Source organism: Patagioenas fasciata, chromosome Z (assembly GCF_037038585.1).
Source record: "Patagioenas fasciata isolate bPatFas1 chromosome Z, bPatFas1.hap1, whole genome shotgun sequence".
In the NCBI taxonomy this organism is placed as follows: Eukaryota; Metazoa; Chordata; class Aves; order Columbiformes; family Columbidae; genus Patagioenas; species Patagioenas fasciata.
Genome location: NC_092560.1, coordinates 68334739 through 68353711, shown reverse-complemented (window position 1 = coordinate 68353711; position 18973 = coordinate 68334739). Strand labels below are relative to the sequence as shown.

General features: G+C 36.6%; 1 protein-coding gene across 1 annotated transcript in view; it reads left to right on the top strand.

Moving 5' to 3' along the window:
* Positions 1–18973, top strand: part of JMY (junction mediating and regulatory protein, p53 cofactor) — a 77654-nt gene that overhangs the window by 16533 nt on the left and 42148 nt on the right. The window contains exon 2 of the mRNA XM_065860267.2: positions 5756–5929. Coding sequence (XP_065716339.1) covers positions 5756–5929 — 174 coding nt within the window. The remainder of the gene's footprint in view (positions 1–5755; positions 5930–18973) is intronic.

Below are 18973 nucleotides of genomic sequence, written 5' to 3'. Positions count from 1 at the left end.
GATCTTCTAGCCACAACAGGTGACATCTAAATACAGGACCATGCGTGTAAGAGAGAGAAAAGTAGTTAGCGTGTAGTACAGATTTCACGTAGCTTGGACTTTGCTTATTAGCAGGACATGTGGGAGTGCGTTGGCTTTTAACAATAATTTGTTTCTTTAAAGATAGCTTAAAAAGAGAATAGAAACAATTTAAAGTACGTTCTGATACAAGAAATTGCAGCCTAAGTTTAGTTGCTAAAATCTCACATCCAAATTTTATGTACTCTAGAACTTAACTTCTTTGGAACTTGTCTGAAGCTTGTTGCAGGCTAATGCAAGTGTAGCAGCAGAAGGATCTGGTGTTTCACTCTTAGGACTGCTGTTCAGTGGAAAGGATAGAGTATCTAAAACCTACTCTATCTACACTACTGTGCTCCTCTCTGAAAACAACTGTCCTTAGTTTTACCTGTGATCTTAAGTATGTTGCTTCAATTAAAAATCTTCAGAATTTGTCCTGGAAATGGCAACTAATACTGTCAGGCTTTCAAGAATCCAAATTAATAGGAAAATAGGGTATTGTGTGATTACTGTTTTGAAAAATATGAAGAAGCTTAGGAAGGGACTGAAAAATAGGGTCTGTTTTAGCTAAAAATGGATTTCTGTCACATCTGTCATGCAATACTTTTATAAAATACACAAAATAAAATATGAATAACAAGGAAAGCTTTAGGAATAATAACAAAGGAAATGTAGGACTTGACTCTTCACTTATTAAATCAAGCTTTGCATTACACTCCAAACTGAGGTCAATTCGCACATAATTGCACTGTCTGCTGCAATGCTTTTAGAGCTTTATGGACAAAATATTTTTTAAAAAATACAGAAGACACAAATAATGCTTGTTATATACTTCAAATATATGTGCTGTTAAATTGAAAATAATGTGTTTCCTGCTGGTTAGAGTCTATCTGCATAATAGTTGCCTAAAATATATGGATTCATTTAGTTGTGAACAATGTAACATCTGTGAAACATGATTCTTAAAATAAATGCAGCATTCAATGGGTATAGCACTAGTCAGGCCTGTACAGGATATTACTCTGCCCTCCTCCACCCACTTCTTTAAATAACATAATTAAAAAATTGTGAAAGTCAGAAATTCATACTGAGGCTGTTGAAGTAAGTGAACAGTAACACTGAATGTCTGTGCTGAGAATTAATCATGAGTGGGCCACAAAACAGACCACAAAAATTGTTCATGTATTTTATGCTAACACCTTGAAAACTGCATGGTTTTAAGGTACCAGGTTGGTTTAGGCATCCAGACAGCTTAACCAATGTCTCCATAGTAAATAAGATATTAGGTGAATTTTCATGTTTCTAATATAGTGTATTGTCTAGGTACTTCTTGTGCAAAAATTGGAACATACACAGTTGAACTACCTGTGAGTCTATGGAGGGCCTGGTTTGCCTTATGACATTATTAATTCAGTGGATTCTGTGCTAGACCCAGCATTATTGTTATCTGATAGTCTGAACACTGCCTGGATGGCAGCCAGCTAAAAAAAATGCTTCAGCTGACTTTGATCCAAAACAGGAAGCTTCCATCAGACTGCTTATAGAGCAAAGTGGGAGATGCCCTCTACACAGCCGACTTAGCAGAGTGCTGGCTCATGGTCATCCTGCTGTCCACCAGGACCCCCAGGTCCCTGTCCACTATACTGCCCTCCATATCTCTATTCAACAGCTCTTTGGTCTTTGCTACAAACCAAGTAAGGTGATACTCTTCAGTTTCTAAATCAGTTTTCATATTTTGGTTTGTCTTTTCTGGCAACTACAGTTTAAATAAAATTTCATCACCATTTTCTTTCAGGAAGGTCTTCATTAGGCACAGGGAATGGACTCTGTATATCATTGCCTTAGGAAGGAAAAATGGTTGCTAACCTTGTGCTAATAATTTAATAACTTAGATATTCTGTATGAATATCCTGATCTCACTTGTATTTTTTTATTGCGAGTTTTGTATTTCTGAAGGAGTTGAGCATTAGGTTTAGGATTGGGGTAGCTCCAGCAGCAAACCAAATGGAACTGTATGTGGACGAGACCTTGAAATGATACCCATTTATTTGTCTTCTGTATGGAAGGAATGTGATAAAAATTCATTACTTTATCCCTACCATTTCCAGTGATGAACATGATTTTCACTGAACAACCAACTAATTATAAGTAGATTCTTGCTTTTCTTGTCCTTAAGATGTCTGTGTGCTATACTGGTGGTCATAAAATGGAAATGGTCCTTAATTTCATGGTGCTTTCACTCCAACTTCTGCAAAGTTGTGACTGTCTTCCAGAGTATTGGAAGTATTAAACAGGTCTTAAGAGTGGTCTGTAAAGGAGAAAAAATGCCCCTGCATTATATTGTTCTGTTCCTGGAATAAGATTACTTAAGATTCTCCTTTAAATGGTGATAAGTTTTCTCTAATTTTTGTAATTTTTTGTTGCTTTCAAGGATTTGTACCTTAGTAGAATAGTAGGGTGTCACAATGAAACAAATATATGAGTTTATTTGATAAGACGATACTAATAGTCTAAGGAACTAAAAGGAAATTAACATTACAGTGTGCTGTAGAGCTGCTGCTAATAATAGAGACCCTTCTTGCATTGGGTGGCTTGAGACAAAAGGTTTGGTTTTTCAGTACCTTGACAGAGGGGTAATTACAGCTTTGGAACTGCCAGAGGGTTTTCTGATAATGCCCAGGGGAAGTAGGAGGAGGCTTGAAGATGGCAACTATTTTTAGGCACTAGCAACACTCAAGAGTTGCTGAGAAAGAAAGTGGATTTATAGAGTACATGGTTAATATAGCTAGTGGGCTGGAATAATGCATGAAATCCATAGGGAATTAGGACTCAAACCCAAGAGCATCTGAGATGACTTCTGAATTGCAGGTTAGGTTATGTGTGTTTAATCCTGAAAGTTCATAAAATGTCAGTTTTACAGGCGGAAGCCAGAAACCACGCCAGAAGGCTGTGCTGCCATCCAGCAGGACCTGGACAGGCTGGAGAGTTGGGCGGGAAATAACCTGATGAAATTTAACAAGGGAAAGTGTAGAGTCCTGCATCTGGGCAGGAACAACCCCAGGTTCCAGTAGAGGTTGGGAAATTACGTATTAGAGAACAGTGTAGGGGAAAGGGACCTGGGGGTCCTGGTGAACAACAGGATGACCATGAGCCAGCACTGTGCCCTTGTGGCCAGGAAGGCCAATGGCATCCTCGGGTGTATTAGAAGGGGGGTGGTCAGTAGATCGAGAGAGGTCCACCTTCCCCTCTACTCCGCCCTGGTGAGACCCCATCTGGAATATTGTGTCCAGTTCTGGGCCCCTCGGTTAAAGAAGGACAGGGAACTGCTGGAGAGAGTCCAGCGTAGGGCAACAAAGATGATTAAGGGAGGGGAATACCTCCCTTATGAAGAAAGGCTGAGGGAGCTGGGTCTCTTTAGTTTGGAGAAGAGGAGACTGAGGGGTGACCTTATTAATGTTTATAAATATATAAAGGGTGAGTGCCATGAGAATGGAGCCAGGCTCTTCTCAGTGGCAAACAATGATAGGACAAGGGGCAATGGGATCAAGCTGGAACATAGGAGGATTCACTTAAATTTGAGAAAAAACTTCTTCTCAGTGAGGGTGACAGACACTGGAACAGGCTGCCCAGGGAGGTTGTGGAGTCTCCTACTCTGGAGACATTCAAAGCCCGCCTGGACGCATTCCTGTGCGACCTCACCTAGACGTTTCTGCTCCAGGAGGGGGATTGGACTAGATGATCTTTCAAGGTCCCTTCCAATCCCAAACATACTGTGATACTGTGATACCCGGTACTCTCAGTGAGAGCTCAAATAGCACAAAATATTGCATGCTACTGCAAGACAGCAGAAGGGGATAGCAAATGACCTTGCAATAGGAACAATTGCCCAGGTGAAACTGTTTATGTAATGCAACAAGTTGCCTTATGCTTCTGAGGAATGTCACATCAGTTCTGCACCATCTCTCCGAGACCTTTCATCTCTGCTAAGCCTTGTTGAGGGAAAGCTCTTCCTGGCTTCTCATCTGATCATCATTTTAATGCTAAACATATAAATAAAGCTACTACAAGCCATTCTGCATTCTGCTCTGCATCCTCTCTCTAATCTTGCCTGATCTTTAGTGCTTCAAAGAAAGCCTAGGTAGAGTTTGGGGGATCTTCAGAAACAAAATTTAGATTATGAAGAGAAGATTTTTCTTATCTGGTCAGGTAACTGAAACACAGCATAGTAGTATATATGTAATGGAGCAAACTGAGTAGACAGTATGGTAATCAAGACTTCTTTCTCTTGGCTGTCCTGGGATATAAATGGACGAGACTCCCAAGGGCTGTTGATCAAATCTTCAGTTTTGATCTACAGTTCCCTTTGTTTTGTCTTGTAGTTGTAACACTTCATGGAGTTCAGTATACTGAGAATATTTCATGTAGGCTTGGCATCCAACTTGAATGAACGGATAGATGATATGATGTACTTACTCCGTGGTGTTCCTAATCTTTGTTAAGTTTAAATAGACTTGGACTGTGAATATATCCTTTGGAGATGACCATATCAAGGACAAGAGACTTTGACTTTAAAAATTATATAAGAGGGGAATTAATTTCTGATAATCTTGTATTTTTAAATGCATCAAGAACTCCTCATGTATGTATGAGATTAGGCTTTTTTAAACAGATGAATATTTTTTTTAGAAACAGTAAAAGATTTCCAGCAGCATGTGAGGTCTGCCCAGGCAAATGCCCAAAATAGATGCGAAACAAGCATATAAATTAGAAACATACATTGTAGCAAATTTATACAAACAGATGAATTTTCGGCTTTGTAAGAACTAAAGGAAGGAATGGACAGAATTTGTTGTGCTTTCTTATATGAATTAAAACTTCATTTTTTAAACTTAAAATACTTAAATAATTTCCATTCTAAAAAAAAAAAAATCTAAATTAATGGAAACTTAGTGCATTTGAAATTTCATGCATAAACTGTCTAGGGTAAAATCATTAAGTATAAGGCAAAGTTACCAGAAATGCAGATCACTGTTTTGTTTTGTGTAGATTTTTGTGTTTGTCTGAAGCTGCACGGATATAACGGGGCTGTGTGGGTCCAGTGTACTGATAGGAGAAGAGGAGGGGGAAAAACAAAAAAAAGAGGACACAAAAAAACTTGGAAAGATCAGAATATGACTTCTCCTATTTTGGCTCCTTTCCTATCACTCCTTCCCCTTCTCCATACCTGAAAGTGGTAAATTAGTGAAGTAGCATATGTGTTTACTAACCTACAGATTCTTCTAAGTTGCTTTTTGTGCTTTGTGCTCATACCATTACCTTCCAGAAATTTTGGGAAGCCAAAAATCAATGAGTGCTGCACATTTTGAGTTGAGGTTATCAAAGCTATGCTCATACTTGACTGGCTAAATTCAAGGTGTGGGTGGGGAGTATGTTTTGTTTGTTTTGATTTTTTTGTTGTTGGTTTCATGTGTTGTTTTTTTTGTTTGTTTGTTTGTGCTTTTTGTGTGTGTGTGTGTATGTGTTTTTGTTTTGTTTTTTTTCCTGTATTTTTTTTGGTTTTGTTTGTTTGATTGGGTTTTTTTTTGGTCTAAGAGATGATTTTGTGGGAGAGGATGGGTTAAGAAAAGTTTTTTAAATGACTGTCACTTTTAGCAGAAATGTTTGAACATGTTCACTGAAATCGTCACTTCTTCTACAGCTTCTGGAAAAACATAAGAACACAGAAAGCATGGTTGAGCTTCTTGAATTGTATCAAATGGAAGATGAAGCCTACAGTAGTCTTGCAGAAGCCACCACGGAGCTCTACCAATACTTACTGCAGCCATTCCGAGATATGAGGGAACTTGCGATGCTTAGAAGACAGCAGATAAAGGTATGGTAAAGGTAACTGAACTTCTTATTAATGGGAAAATAGTAGTTTTTAGTTACTTTTTACTATTTTTATTACACAGCATGTGTAGCGATGGTTTCTCCACTGGATGTTGATGATATTTTCCTAGTTCTTTCATTCAGAGGAGTACTTTTGAAGAGTGAGAACATCTCTGATGTGTAGCTCACTATCCCCTGTTTAACTTACTGTGTTTGATTGTTCAAATTCATTGCTGAATTTAATAGGTGAAAATTACAGTTTTGTGATTACTGGGTATACTGATCAATATGTAAAATAGAGACATATCTACAGTATCTGTGCTATTGTTAATCTTTCAAAAGAATTACACAGGAAGTTACTTTTCATTTTGGTTTTCTGAGATAATGTGGTAAACCATGAGAAGTCAGTAGCTTCCCATCTGATGTTGTAAAACACTTAAACGTGGAAGCATATTTGTCATAATTTGTTGTGACACTTAACAATATATTTTTCTAAGAGCTATAAAAGTATAGCCAGCTGAAGAGTATTACATTTTGGTAAAACTGTTTTATGACGCATATGTTTTCTTTAAAAATAACTCTGATTTTAAATGGTTAACCAAAAATACCAGATGTCATCTTTATTGCATCTTAGAAGTACTTTTGGGAAAATCATTAGTCCCTATGAAGATTATTAAGACTGTACCCTTCTTATTCTAATATGTGTGTTGTAACAGATAAATCGAATTGGGTTTGTTTCATTCAATTTGTATTGCAAATGTCAATTTGACTTAGCTTGGCACCTTGTTTAATTAGCCAACATTACTGGTGACAATTTAAAAATACAGTGATTTTGTCTGGTTTTGAGTCTGGAACGAGGGAGGCAGGTAAGAGGATTTACAATGCCAAAACTACTTGTATTTTGAGCTCTTGCTGTGTCCATAAAGTAATATTTCAGAATGTTCAGCAATCTGAAACTAACTCAGTGAGAAAATGTGATGATATTTGAAGTAGAAGTGCTTTTTTTCCCCTGAATGATAAGTGTTGCTGCATAGAGAATAGGATGAATTTTTTTTTTCAGCTGTATCATACAGCTGAAGATTATGAACAGTATATTTAATAAAAAACCTTCTTCCATGCATGATGAGATAGTTCCCATTTTATTTGAATTTGTAGCAGAGGAAAATGATTTATTTTCTGTTAGATAAGTATCATATTGAGTAGGGAGTAGGATTTGAGATTTGTGGATTTTTTTTCTTCATTGGTTGGCATGTTTGTGGTGGTGGTTTGTGTGGTGTGGGTGCCTGTCTGCCTGCCTTCTTCCCTCCCTCCTTCCTTCCTTTCCCTTCTTCCTCAGCCTCGATGATCTCTTGAATTCCAGTTTTAAAGTACCAAATTTTCTATTTTTTCTGAACGAATGACCTTGGTGAAGTTCTGACGCTCGTTCTGTGTTTGATTATGTTAGTTGTACATATTATACTTACATCTAATGTACATTAAGTTCTCTTCCTAACTTGGCAATTTTTGAGTTATAAAGCTTGGTCATTTGTATTATGTGGTAGAGAAAGATGCCATCTCTTGTTTTTCATTTCATTGTTTGAGAGAAAGCAGTACTTGTATCTATGATGACAAAATATGTATTACACTGGGTAGCTAGGGTAGAAGAATTGTTTTATAAATAGAACTTGTGCATGAAATGGTTTGTGCTAACTTGCTGCATATGTTTTTCTGGCAGGCTTAATAATGGAACAAAGATCCTTAGGTTTCCATAAAACCTTATGGCTCTTGTTGGCTCCGTTTTCATGCATAATAGAAGTGAACATATACTGTGGGAGCTGTGAATGTTTATATATAAAGAGTGTCAAGGAGAACGATAAAGTTTGGATGTAGAGCAGGGTAAGGCAGGAAGAATCTGCAGAATGTGTTACTAAAATGAAAAAAGAGATAACGAGGATAATTAAGCATGAATACAAATATCAATATTTGGTCAAGATTGCATGTACCTTCTGTAATTATCTAATTTGTCAGTTTTAGACATTTTCTCTGTTAGGTATCTGGTTGCGGTTTGCGAGGAATTTATTTTTGTTTTTTAAGAATTTTGGCATTTTAGTAAGTATTTTAATCAGTTTAATTTTGTTAGTTTTCTGGTTGAGTTTAGGAGGAAATCAATTGCTTTGCCTGTAATCTTTGAGAAGAGTGTTTAGTGGCTTATCCTTTGGAGCAAGACAAAAAATTGGAAGATACATAATGTGTCTTATATTTCTGCTGTTGTTGTGAAACTTTTAGCACGAGACAAGCCTGCAGGAGGGAAGGGAGAAACAAACACAAAATTCTGTCCACTCAGTGGAGGCTTATTAGAGTAAGGGAGATGTATTCTCTGTAGATTCCTTTTTTGGAGAAAAACAAAACAAGCCATAACAGAAGTTCATAACAAAGTTAAAACATTCAGAATCTTGAAAATCAAGATTAGTCTTGTCCACAATAGATGTGATAGAAGTCTTTGTTTGTTTGTTTGTTTTTATAGTTTAACTTGATCGTACGCTAGATTTTCAAGTGTATATTACCTCATTTAGTGTGAAGGATGTATCATTTATTATGGGTGGGGAGTCAAAGCTGTATTGTGAAGCACTTAAGTATTGCTGAATTTGGAAAACATAGAAAGGCAGGAGATTATGGTGAGAGAAAAGGATGGCTTATTATGAAATGAAATGTCACTCTGGAAAACAGACTTCTGCCAAAATTTCTATTTAATCATGGACTAGTCATCTTATCCTAGAACAATGTATTCAGAAGTTATATATTTCTCATTTATTGGTATCCCAGCTTCAGAAACCTGGTTTTGTTTGTATAAATGCTTATTATTTTTAAGTGCTACTTGAACCTATGGGGACTCCCCTCAAAGCATGGCAAAATGCTTACCAGATACCATGCATTCTTGAAAAAAAAATTGGACACTGCAAGCACAGCAGTGTTCGGGACTTAGATTTTTGTATATATGTGATATGGGAATAATCCTGCTTGCCCCAAGGCCTTTATGTGGGGGAAAGAAGTAAAAGCCAATTTGTAATGAATGGTATTATCAAATTGAAAAATGCCCATCAAAGAAGCAAGTCTTTATTCATGTCAATATTAAAACGTCAGATATGCTTACTAGAAATACTCTGTGTGTCTAATATGACCATGTTTTATAAGGTGTGAAAAGTCATATTGATAAGCCAACCAACCAGTCAGATCTATAAGTATGATTAATGAATGCTGGAGAAGGTATAATAAAGGAATTGAAGACAACATTACGATTTATATACACATAAGTTGTGCTAAATTTGTGTAGTTGTTTTTAAAATTCATTATTTCTGGGCAGTTGCTGGTTTAGTTCTCATAATATGTAAAGACATTAAACCAGTGTGTTTTAGCTCTCAGTTTCACTGTTTGGGTTACTGGTCCATTTCTCCATTTCAGACTCTCAGATATAACATAGGCATAAGGGCAAGTGAAGCTTGATATTCAAATGCTGTATTATATGTTTTGAGCTATCTGTATTTCAAAAAACGTTGAAGACAAGTATGAACTTAAAACCACAGGGCAAACAATATTTATAGATCACTGTATCTGGCATTAATTTAGAATTCTATATAGATTTTAAGGTGCTCTTTTTTCTAGTAATCAGAGTTCTAATTAACTGAAAAAAACACTAATATTTCTGATCCTAAAAGTGTTTCTCATTTATACCCACAAATTTATCAAAATAGATAATTTTCTTGTGGAAATTTAACTTTTTTTAAAAATACATTAGGAATACACATTGCAATAGCAGAAAAGAGGGAGGCATCAGTAGGTGGTAACATGAAGGTGAAATACTCCTGAAATTTGGAAGAAACAGAGTAAATACGTGTTCTCTGGTGCCTTTTATTTCAGATAGTTAAATCTTAATTTTGTCAGATCCTCCTTACACAGTGCAGTCTTCTTGGCAAAGTCTGTAGGGAAGGGACCAATTAGTGGTTGATACTTGGCTATAGAACTTACTGACGGGTTAATATGATCAAACCCTTTAAGGCTAAGATATTGAGGTTTCTTTGACACAGGATGCCAAATCTGGTTATTTAGGAAAAAAAAAAAATTCAAAATAATAACTTCACAGGCAAAAATCAAAAGCCTTTTATGTGTGTACAGTTGTGTTCACTGGCCTTCATAGAGAGAAACGAACTACCTTGCTATTTTGAATTTTTATGGTCTTAATATTGTGGACAGTACTTTAGTCATATTGAGTAGACTGTGTTTTATCAAACCCCTGGTAAAATCAATGAGAGGCTTTCTTTTCTCATGCTTGATTTTCTTTTTTTTTTTTAATGTGCTTGATATTGTTGACTAAAAATATAATATAAATTGTTTCATTACCTACCTGTATATGTCAGCAGAACTTTTGACAGAAGCATTCTTGAAGGTCTGAGTTGGACTGGATTTGTTTAACTGAGAACTGATAATATCTTGATACCAGTGAGAGACTGCAGCCATCATTACCTTTCAATTCATCTCCAGAAAATCTGAACATTAAAATGTTACTATACATATATTTTAAAGCACTCTTAGCTTCATTGTGTGCATATTTTAATTCACTTGAATGTGAGGAGTTTTTAAGCACTTTAAATTCACTGAAGTTGAGGTGAAGCACAGGAAATAAAAGATTAGAACAGCATATAGCTTGACAATTCATCAAATTCTTTTTTTTTTTTTAATTGTAGAATGCTTTATTAGTCTATGTTGTGCTTCCCTTCCAAGCTTGCTTAAGCAGATACTGGTACAGTTGAAAATATAACTCTGGCTCAACAACATGCAGATTGATCTGTTCGTTTAATACTTGATGGTGAATTGCAGTTTGGTTAAAAAATATTTTCACCAACTATGAAACCAGTCCAAAGGAGAAGATAAATTTAGTGATGAGGATAGCTAGCAATATAGAATACTTGAAAAAATACTCAAAGAGAGAATACTTTTTTAAAAGTTTCACAGTCAACTGAAGATGTTCTGAGGACTGGAGTGGATGTCAGTGCTTCATACGCTTAATTTGTAGTGTTGCTCCCATAAATCAAGAATACATGTTTGTATCATTGACTGTTGAATAACTGGTATGTTAGTGAGCTGGGTTTTGAAGTGCAGATATATATGTTTTTTTTAGCCTCATATAGTATTTTTGAGTGCATGATGGTCTTGCAGTGAAAAGCATGAAAACAAAGCTACACAACGCATATTGGAGAACACTAAAGCAGCACCAATTAAAACATAGATTACTTGCATGCAGTCAGCTCGGTGTCATTCCTGTCACTTTCGTGAACCACGTCCTCCAGCAGTTGTAGGCTAGTGACTTGCTGACAAAAGCTGATGAAAAACATTTGGTAAGAAAACTTCAGGTAGTACTCAGTGGAGAGACTGAAATACTACAGAGAACTCTTAAGTCTCTTTTAGTGTATCTGTAGTTGAAGGCTTGTCTGCACATCATCAGAAATCACAGTTAAATCAACTTGGCTTTGGAAAAACCTCTAGAGCAGGGAAGAAGGGGTTTTCTAAGTTTAAGCAGAATGGTTGCATTTTCAAATTAAGGTCATAAACTTTGTTGAAAATATTGCTTTCTTGTTTCGGAAACCACTGTAATATACTGAACTATGCTGTGATAGTCTTTGTAGTCTCAGTCTGTTTCAGAGGGGTTGTGTGCCAGTCTCTGTTTAGGTTCTGAGCAATAAATCATCTAGATTATTGTATGAACTCATAGAAGAACATTTTGCTGACATAATATCATGGTTTTATGGGCCTTTGGAAAAATAATGCTCCAAACAGGCAATCTGATGGAAGACAGGCTGGTAGTCTGACTAGTGAGGAAATGGAACTCTTGGTTGCTCACTACAAAGAAGTGGCATGTATCTGATCACTTAAATCTGCCTGCCTTCAAAGTGAACAGAGTACATAACTGCCCTGGATGTTGAACTGTAAAACTGATTAATAAGACCTGTAGATTGGTTTGGTTTGTTTTTAAGATTGCTTACAAAAGGCTGTATTGGATAATAAAATGGTAGGTGAAATTGGTGAAATTGTCAATAAATAAGAAGTAATCCATGTGCAGGAGACTAATGGCAAACTCCAAAAGTATGCATGTACATTTGTATGCCCTTAATTAACTAATACTCATGAGGAAGAAGGTATGAGAATTATTTTGAGGAGTTCTCTGAAAATAGTTTACCATTCAGCATTTTGAAAGAGGAAGGAAGGATTTTGAATTACTAGTGCAGTGGGGGAAGCACAAAAACAAAATAGAAAACAACATAACGCCTTAGTGTATATCCATGGTATACTTGCACCTTGAATGCTGCAGGTTTACTCTCTCCCTCTCAAAAAATATTGTAGGATCAGAACAATTACAGCATGGCAGTGAGGTTGGTAAGAGTATACGCCTGCAAGCAGCCTCAGTGCAAGGACAGAGTAAATGAATTGAATTACCTTACTTTAGAAAGCCTGTGATTAATGTAAGATAAGAAAAAGATCTATACATCATGAATGATAAGTAACAGAAGTTGGGAGTTATCAATCTATCCATACCTGTGTCTTAATTTTTTTTCTTTCTCCAAGTGCTAGTAATAATTATAGTTGGAAGGAAGGGCCAGGACAGCCTTGCATTTGACCTAAAATTGGGAGAAAATAGTGCAGGAAGGTGCAGAATCAGAGTGTCCGTTCAAAAAGGTGTCTTGATGACAACTCTGAAAGAATGTTAAAATGCAGACTATACTAATTTGGGTCTCCTGGCAAGGAATAAAGGAGGGTGGAAACTGGAGATTTCTTTTGCAGTGTTGGAGATAGGCATGGAGAAAGAAGGAAGAGACTTTGATGTAACGTTATACAGGCTGTAGAGGGCATGGAAAGTGCCTTAGTGTCTTCAAAGATAGAAAAACTTGGTCATGACAGTGTAAGCTTTGGAAGTCCATGTTTACCTAGATTTGTAAATAGTTTGAAATCTAGTACTACTTTTTCAGTAGTGCTCTGGAAAAAAAATAATTTTTGTAAGCTTTCATGATATTTGCTGGCTTTATACTGGATCTTGTAGGCCTTTATTTGCAGTTGTTACAGTTGTTTTCAGTATCTCTGTCGATGGGTATTTATATGTGTTTAATCTTATTTCTTCTTGTCTAATAATTGTGTCCTTATTATTTTCTTATTTTCACTGTATTTGTATATAAAAATACTTTCATGAATTCTCAGTGGATGTGCTTAACATTTTGCCTGTTTTATATATTAAGGTTTTTTTGACTGAAGACTTAAAAAATCCATCTAGTCCTTTTCATCCACAGAAATCTAGAACTTTCCAGTAACACTCAAGCCCACTTGCTTTAGCACTCCAGCTCACTTGGTTAAAGTTTTCAAATAACTAGTAGAATATGTCTTATTAAACAATATATTTAAAAAAAAAGAGAGAGCTTTCTTTATGAAGGTGAACTTTTAACCTGGAGATCAGGCAATAAAGCTGAAATATAAATAAAGATTTTGTGATATACACATGGATAAATAAGTTAGGCATAACTCAGGCTGCACAATTTATCCTTAATTCTGTCAGTTGCCATTATAAAATATTTAGTGGTTTTAATGCTTTTTTACATACACTCTTATGTGTCTGGGGAAAAAAAACAGCTGAATAATCCCAGTTATTCCTTTTACTCTTGCCATAACCTTAATTTTCTATGATTTTTCTCTTCTGAATAATTCTTAATTTTTCATAATTCTCCATAGTACTGGAGAAAATATTCACCACTGCACTTTGCAGTATGATGACATTATTGTTTAGTCTTGGTTTTGTATGTCTTAAAATCTTGTTTGGTTTTTAGCTTGTTACTTCCTTTACAGTCTTTATTGAGTTGTAGATATCATTCTCCTATATCTTGATTAAGATAATCAAAACCCCAGTAGTTTTTACTGCTAGTCTCATGCTCCGTATATTTTAAGGAATCTAGACCATCCAATCTAAGTTAGCTTGCATGTACTAACATGAAAGTCTGTTACAGTATTTTTTAGGATAAAACCAGTAAAACTGTAAAGTGCTTTCACTTAATATATTTGAGGCTGTACATATGAAATTATAACATATTTTGGAAAATGGTTCTGGGTGTGTGTTACCAGCTGGGAGCACAGTTAAATTGAAACCAGTAAGACTAACGTTGAGAAGTCCCTGAATGGACGATGAAGCTGAAATGCATGCATTATTTTTAATATATCCAGCAGGCTTTGGTTGCAATTGGTTGTTTGGCCTCCTGGAATGTGTCAAAAGAAGGGAGCTGAGTGTTTGAGCTGAAACACTCCTTTCTGTATGAAGCTGTTTCCTTTTGTATATTGCCTCTGCTATCCATAGGGGTCCCTCAACTTACTTTTTTTGTTGTTGTTGTTGTTCTTATGCACCGTGACAACAGTAGGTCAGTTAATTATGTTTTTCTGCTTTTCTGTCTACTATGAATCTGTCTAGGAGAGGGGTAACAAGGGAACTAGAGAGATGGGACAGACCCAGCCCAAGTCTGTTTCTGTCAGTGTCATCCATTCTTTTCCCAGCTGTCTTCAGAAAGAACCTGGGAAGTGTTAAAGACCCTTGAGGACCATTTCTTTATTTAGGAGATGTATACTATGTAAAACTTAACAAAATCCTGTAGCTGCAGGCCTGTTTCTTGTATCTTCTCACAGTAAACTTACTTTACTCTCTTCAAAGCTCAACAACAGTCTCTGAACTTTTCCAGAGAAAAAAACTTTCTAGTAGAAGAGTCTTACCTCTGTTTCATTCTCACTTGCTCACAGGCTGGATTAGGAACCTCCTTTCAGTTTGTTTCCTCTGAAGAACTAATTTGTTTTCCTTCAGAAACATATCTATATATTATAGAAATGTCTTCTTTTATGTTCTGTTACTCTGATGCAATAGCTGATGGTAATAGATGTTTACATGATACGTTAAAGTTAGTGGCTTCTGCTATTTCTTCCTCCTATTGTGTGCTTTCTGACAACTACTTTTTGTGAAGGCTGTCATGATTTTCTTGGTTTCAAAACATTATCTGAAGTAAAGCTTGCAAAACATGAAAGTCTTCAAAAGCTAGTTTCATCATCGGGGGGGGAAAAAGGCCACATTAGTCAGTTTTACCATGAGGCTTGCCATCTTCTCAAAGAGAATACAGCTTCTTCAGGAATAATACCTGGAATGGGTTTGTTTGTTTGTCTGTTTGGTCTTTTTTTGGGGTGTGTTTTTTGTTTGTTTGTTTGTTTTTGAGAAAGTGATTACTGGAAGAGAAACTGTGGATTTGGCTATGTGATCTAGTTGTGAGATGAGAGGTTTTTCTGTTAGACCACGCTTTCTCCAGAACTTTGAGTCCAGTTGAACAACTTGCAGACCAAAAAGTGAGTTTGAGAAAATGTTAGGGAACTGAAAAGCTTTTTAGGTTAGAAAAAAACCAATAACTATATCAGAGTTTCTTAATTCTTAACTGAAATAAAATTTTACTGAATCAAAAATAGGTACATATGTTTAAAAGAAGTGTCAATTAGATGACAGGACGTAGTTTTTCTTTCATAACTCTGTCCATTTCAGTTGTTTGGTGACTTCTCTTAATCATATCTAGTCTGAACAATAGTAACTTAGAAAACATGCTTCTGCTTAGTCTATAAAATGAGCTGTGCTCCTTTATGGACTATAAAAACAAAAAATGGTCACATCATAAAGGTGTTCAGTGAGCAAAATGAATCGTAAATATGTTATGCATGCATTGCAAACAGTAATGGAATGCAGAAGCACATAAGAGCTTCCTTTAATTCCACGGAAAACAAAATCTTTAAAACTCATGAGCCTGTTCATGTTGCTGTTTAATGCTCCAAGCGTGTTTCCCTGTCCCTTTTCCTCCTGAAATTCCTAGGTAGAATAAATGGATATAGTGGTCACTTCCATCGTGAAGGTGTTGTAGATGGGAAGGGAAGATAATGCATATTCTTCAGGAACTGCAATCTCCAGAGGCAGGTTCCCTGTCTTTCCTTGCTGACTTTTCTCCTTATTACAGCTGTGGTTTTCCCTTAATTAAACTACCTTTTTTTTTTTTTCCCCATGGACTTCCTTTCTAGTTCCTATGATAACATACAACTCTAAATAAGTTCTGTCCTCTATATAAATGTACCTAAATCATATTATTTAAATTTATATAATGTGATTTAATGTATATTTGCATATATTTACTGTAGTGGTACTTCACTGGGCTGGGATGTATTGCTCAGCCATTTGTCAAGGGACACCAGGTATATTTTGCTGCTATGTCTCAGCTGTTCACCTCTGTTTTGTGATTGTCCTGCCCTGAGAGGATGACAAACATAAATTTCATTAATGACTGGGAGATTATAGTAATATTCTACATAGAATGCACTTGAAAATGGGTAATTCTTCCCTCAAGTGATGAGTGATTTTCAGTATTTACACTCATACTATGGCTTTATGGTTTTTTCCATGTTTCCCCGATATGTGCCACATTCATGGCCGAAAGTAGATGTTTACATGCCCTCTGCCTTTTAGTTTGTCACAGTTATGGGGTTTTTATTATAAAGAGTGGCAGTAATTACCTTTAGAAAGTTTACTAGCAGTATTTTCTTTAGAGTGGTATTTTTTTTTAGTAACTCAGTTTTTCTTTGTTACATGTCTTGATGAATCTTATTGAATCAGGTAGAATGCACTGGCTGGATGGGAAAAGATTGCTTTCCCCATGGGAAGCACAGGAGCATGTTCAGGTTGATGGAGAGGTTCTCAGAGGCCACAGGGTCTGTGTGTCAGGCAAGGCCACAAACACTAAGTTTGTGCAGGATTGCTGCAAGCCTGCTGGGAGCAGCAGGCAGCTAGACCCCAGAGACTGCAACTTCTGAGGTACCAGAGGGGACTCTTAAAGTTTGCTGCCACTCAGAAAGTCATTGACCTAATAGAAACAGAGCTGGGAAGCAAGCACCTTTCTTCAAGCACATAGTGCAGACTGTGCTCATCTAATAGTTTGAAGTTAGTCCTCAGCTCCTAGCTAGCCACCTTTCTTAAGGAAGCAGATGGTGTTTTCCACCGCTCAAAGACTGTTCTCCACTGGTGCCTAGATTCTGTCTTCACCAGTTGATTGGATGTTCGTTTTGAAACAATGATTGCCTTCTCCATTGTTGAGGTTTTACCCCACTTGGCACCTAAGCACCACACAGCTGCTCCTTCCCTCCTCCTGGTGGGACAGGGGAGAGAACTGGAAGGGTAAAAGTGAGACAACATGTGGATTGAGACAAAGACAGTTTAATAGGTAAAGTAAAAGCTGCACATGCAGGTAAAGGAAAACAATGAATTCATTCACTGTTTCCTATCAGCAGGCAGGTGTTCAACCATCTCCAGAAAAGCAGGGCTCCATCATGTGTGACAGTGACTTGGAAAGACAAACAGCATTACTCCAAACATTGCCCCTTTTTCTTCCCTGTTGGAATGATAAAGGACTCAGCACTCCGATTCAATGTGAATCACGCCAAAGCCATTTATTACAGAAACATGTCTCCTTATATACGCAACTATTCTCTAAACACGAATCCACGCTCCAAGCATGGATTCGCTAAATGAGTATCATGGGCAGTCCACACGCTGGAGCCCCACCGATGATAGGTCCAACGACTCACGCCATGCTGAGGCCCTGTTAATGAAGAAACGCCCCTCTTTCTCACAGCAGATTCTGTTCTCAGCTTCTTGAAGTGGCCTTGAGATTCCTTTGGGCCTGACTAATTCAACAACATATCTCCTTCTAACGAAACCCCTTCACAATTCCCCCTTTTTGTTCTTGAACTAGTCAGGCCCCTTAAACAGCATGCTGAATCATCTTTGAAATACACTGCAACATAGGACACGTGATTAACAACATAATTACAATTACATATAATGTAGCTAAACCTTACTTAATAAGATTAAACAACTATCTGCTTATACTCAAACCTTCATATCATATATAAAACCTTAATTCTACTTATGACAACCTTACCAACGCACTATTTTAGAATAGTCAGACAACTTAATACAATATATTCTCTTAAATTCTTAAAAGATCTATAACTGCGCAGTTTATAGAGTAACGTACTTAATACCATCAGCATATGCTAATTATTGACTTAATATCTTAAAACTTATATTAACCTATTCATATGCTAATTATTGAATTAATATCTTAAAACTTATATTAACCTATTTAAAAGATCTATAGCTTAATCTTAATATCTCTTTTAAAACCTTACCAGTTGCTAAATTAGGTTGCCATGGTAGAAATATCTTATACTTTTACCTTATCTATGCATAGATTATCTAATTGTAATATCACCCTTTTGGAACTCTTACCATCTGTTCAAATTAGTATTCTCTATGGAAGGTACCTTATCTGTTTACTAATAAGCTTTTAGACCACTGGGTCTAAGAGCATCTATAACACTGAATAAGAATTCATGGTTTACATTTGAGACAATTCTCACAACATATCTCCCTCCTGTCCTTCTGCATCTGTCAAATCTTTGTTGTCTTTATTCAGCCATGGCTTGATCCATTTCTCAGGAATCCATTTTGATCCTTGGTCTGTAATGACACAAGCATAACCCTTTCCCCAAGTTATTAATTGGAAAGGACCCTCCCATTCACCAGTAACTCCATTGCGTATTTTGACCTTACATTGATTTTCTCTAAGGTCTGTCAAGTGTCCTTTTAAGCTTGTTCCATGACGAATCATAGGTGGAATGTCGAACCCTTGCGGAAGGCGTAAAAAGTTCAAGACATATAATGCTTTGCTTAGTCTGTCATGTGGAGTAGTACAGTCAGTTCCCCCTTTTTGTTTGTCAAGCTGATGCTTGAGAGTTCGATTCATCCTTTCTACCAAGGCCTGACCAGTAGGAGAATTTGGTATCCCTGTAATGTGCTTAACACCCCACAACTGAAAAAAGGTGGCAGTAGCTTTGGCGATATAACCAGGTGCGTTGTCTGTCTTGACCTGTGCAGGAACTCCCAAAGCTGCAAAAGCAGAACATAAATGTC